At 36.8% G+C, this 2078-nt stretch overlaps 1 protein-coding gene across 1 annotated transcript; it reads right to left on the bottom strand.

Annotated features, from left to right (window-relative positions):
* Positions 1-488: 488 nt before the first annotated feature.
* Positions 489-1718, bottom strand: LOC115225188. Its single transcript, XM_036500739.1, has 2 exons — positions 1665-1718; positions 489-971 (listed from the first exon to the last, which is right to left on the bottom strand). Exons 1-2 carry the CDS (start codon positions 1716-1718, stop codon positions 489-491), a joined length of 537 nt encoding a protein of 178 aa, XP_036356632.1.
* Positions 1719-2078: the final 360 nt, after the last annotated feature.

The raw sequence follows: 2078 nt of genomic DNA, 5'->3' as shown, positions 1-2078 counted from the left end.
GTACTATAATTTATTGAACTTAAGTATTACAACAAAGAAAACTAACTACAAATAGCTTTTCTTAGGCGAATATAGTGTGACGTTGACAACATCAATTCAAAGCTATTAATCATTCTGCAAATTTTAGTTTGTTAATCCCATGCTAAAAACTTCTTTATAGACAACGCTTCGGGTTTTACCAGTAGGGGCAAAAATGAAAAGATTGTTTTTGCTCCGCACTCTGGATGTCCCAACATATAAACGACCGCGTGGAAAACAGTCCTCTTCTAATTGCAAACCAGCAACTTTCAAAGTCTGACCTTAGGACTTATTAATGGACATCGCAAAAGACAGAAACTATTGTGGACCGTATGACATTATATATGTTCAATACAATCTGAGTGAATAACTTTTAATATTCGAAACACAATTTTGGCAGCTTCTTTCAACCCAGTCAATGACGGGTGTTTCTGCTTGTCATTTGAATTTGAAGGGCATATTAGAAGGTATTAAGTGTAAGCGAAGAATAAAGCATCACCTTTTCCACAGCCAGAAACTATTGTGGCCTGTATGACATTTAACATTTTTTTCTTGCCATTTCGCAGCTTTGGTTGAGAAAGATAGCGCAAAAGCATGATAGGTGCGCCTATTTTCAATGGAAAGTAATGAGAAGGAGCTTCTGGTGGCTGCAGTGAGTTTAAGAACTCAACCGGGAAATTGACTATTTCTGATTCATCCACAACAGAGACTATAGAATTGTAATTATGTTTGTTTCCTGCTAAAAGTTCCCCAAGTCTTTCATTTAAATTATACACAGTAGCGTTCTTTGGTGCTATGTTGCTCTTTAGCACAACCAAGCAGCATTTATGTAATTTGAAATTATACTTGGAAAAACCTTCTTCAATAAGTTCCTCAACCGAGCTGACTAAGGTGCAGATTTTTGATGGATTCAAGTCATCTTCATGATTGATATCTATCCTTCCTTCTCCAAGCTGCAAAATAGAATGGGCAAATGGTTCCGACAGATGATCCCCATGCAAATGTGCCCTCAAATTGGATATATGCCCATAAAATCGAAGATTTCAAGCACAAGCATGCTTTCAATTCATCAGCCTTTGTTCCCCTAGGAACCAATGGCAAAGTTTGTCTGAAATCACCTGAAAGTACTACTGTCACACCTCGCATCAAATAATTGGAATTGCGCAAATCCTGCAACATTCTTTTAACAACTTATACTGTTTTTTTTTATGGGACATTGTAGCTTCGTCCAATATGATCAAAGAATATTTTATGAGAAATTGAGCTAAAGAAGAACTTTTACTAATACTGCAGATAGGTTCATCATCTGAAGTTAGATTAAATGGCAGCTTGAATGCTGCATGAGCTGTTCGACCCCCTGAGAGTAAAGTTGCAGCAGTTCCAGAGCTCTCTATAGCTAAGGGCTATTTCCTTTTTCTGCCGGACTTTGGTTAGCACTCAATTTGTAACAAAAGTTTTTCCAGTTCCTCCTGGTGCGTCTAAAAAATATGACCCTCCTCTCTCTTATGTGTCATTTGGTCAATGATTATTGAATATGCAAGTTGTTGGTCTGGCAAAAGTTTCGGGACATTTTCTCTAAGGAATCTTGTTAATGAATCAATATCATATGAAATTTCATGCAAAACTTCTGTGATCAAATTATTCACCCAATTTCGATCAATTTCAGGTAAGCCAAACTTGCTGAGCTCCTCCCCTCCCATTAAGACAACGCAATCTTCAATATCAACCAATGCAGAATTATATGCAACCGTTGAAAACTATTTCCCTCTCAGGGAATTTTAATTGTGCTTGATATTTGTAGTCTTCTGATAAACCATTCTTATATAAGTGCCACAACAATAATGGATTAATTACTTCAAAATTCAGGAGCAGAACTGCAAAAAAATTTCTCAAAGAAATAGGTATGCGTGACACTGAAGCCTCAGTCATTGTTCTATCCCAGAGATTGTCATCTTCTAACAAGTTTAAGGCTAAACAAGTTTCTCTATAACTACGAACAGTTTGACCATCAATCGTTTTTTAGGAAGGAGAAAGAAGTCGGCCCTCTTATTTCATGAAGA

Source organism: Octopus sinensis, linkage group LG2, assembly GCF_006345805.1.
Source record: "Octopus sinensis linkage group LG2, ASM634580v1, whole genome shotgun sequence".
NCBI classification, from domain to species: domain Eukaryota; kingdom Metazoa; phylum Mollusca; class Cephalopoda; order Octopoda; family Octopodidae; genus Octopus; species Octopus sinensis.
Note: the sequence above shows the minus strand (reverse complement) of the source record. Positions and strands in the feature narration are given on the sequence as shown.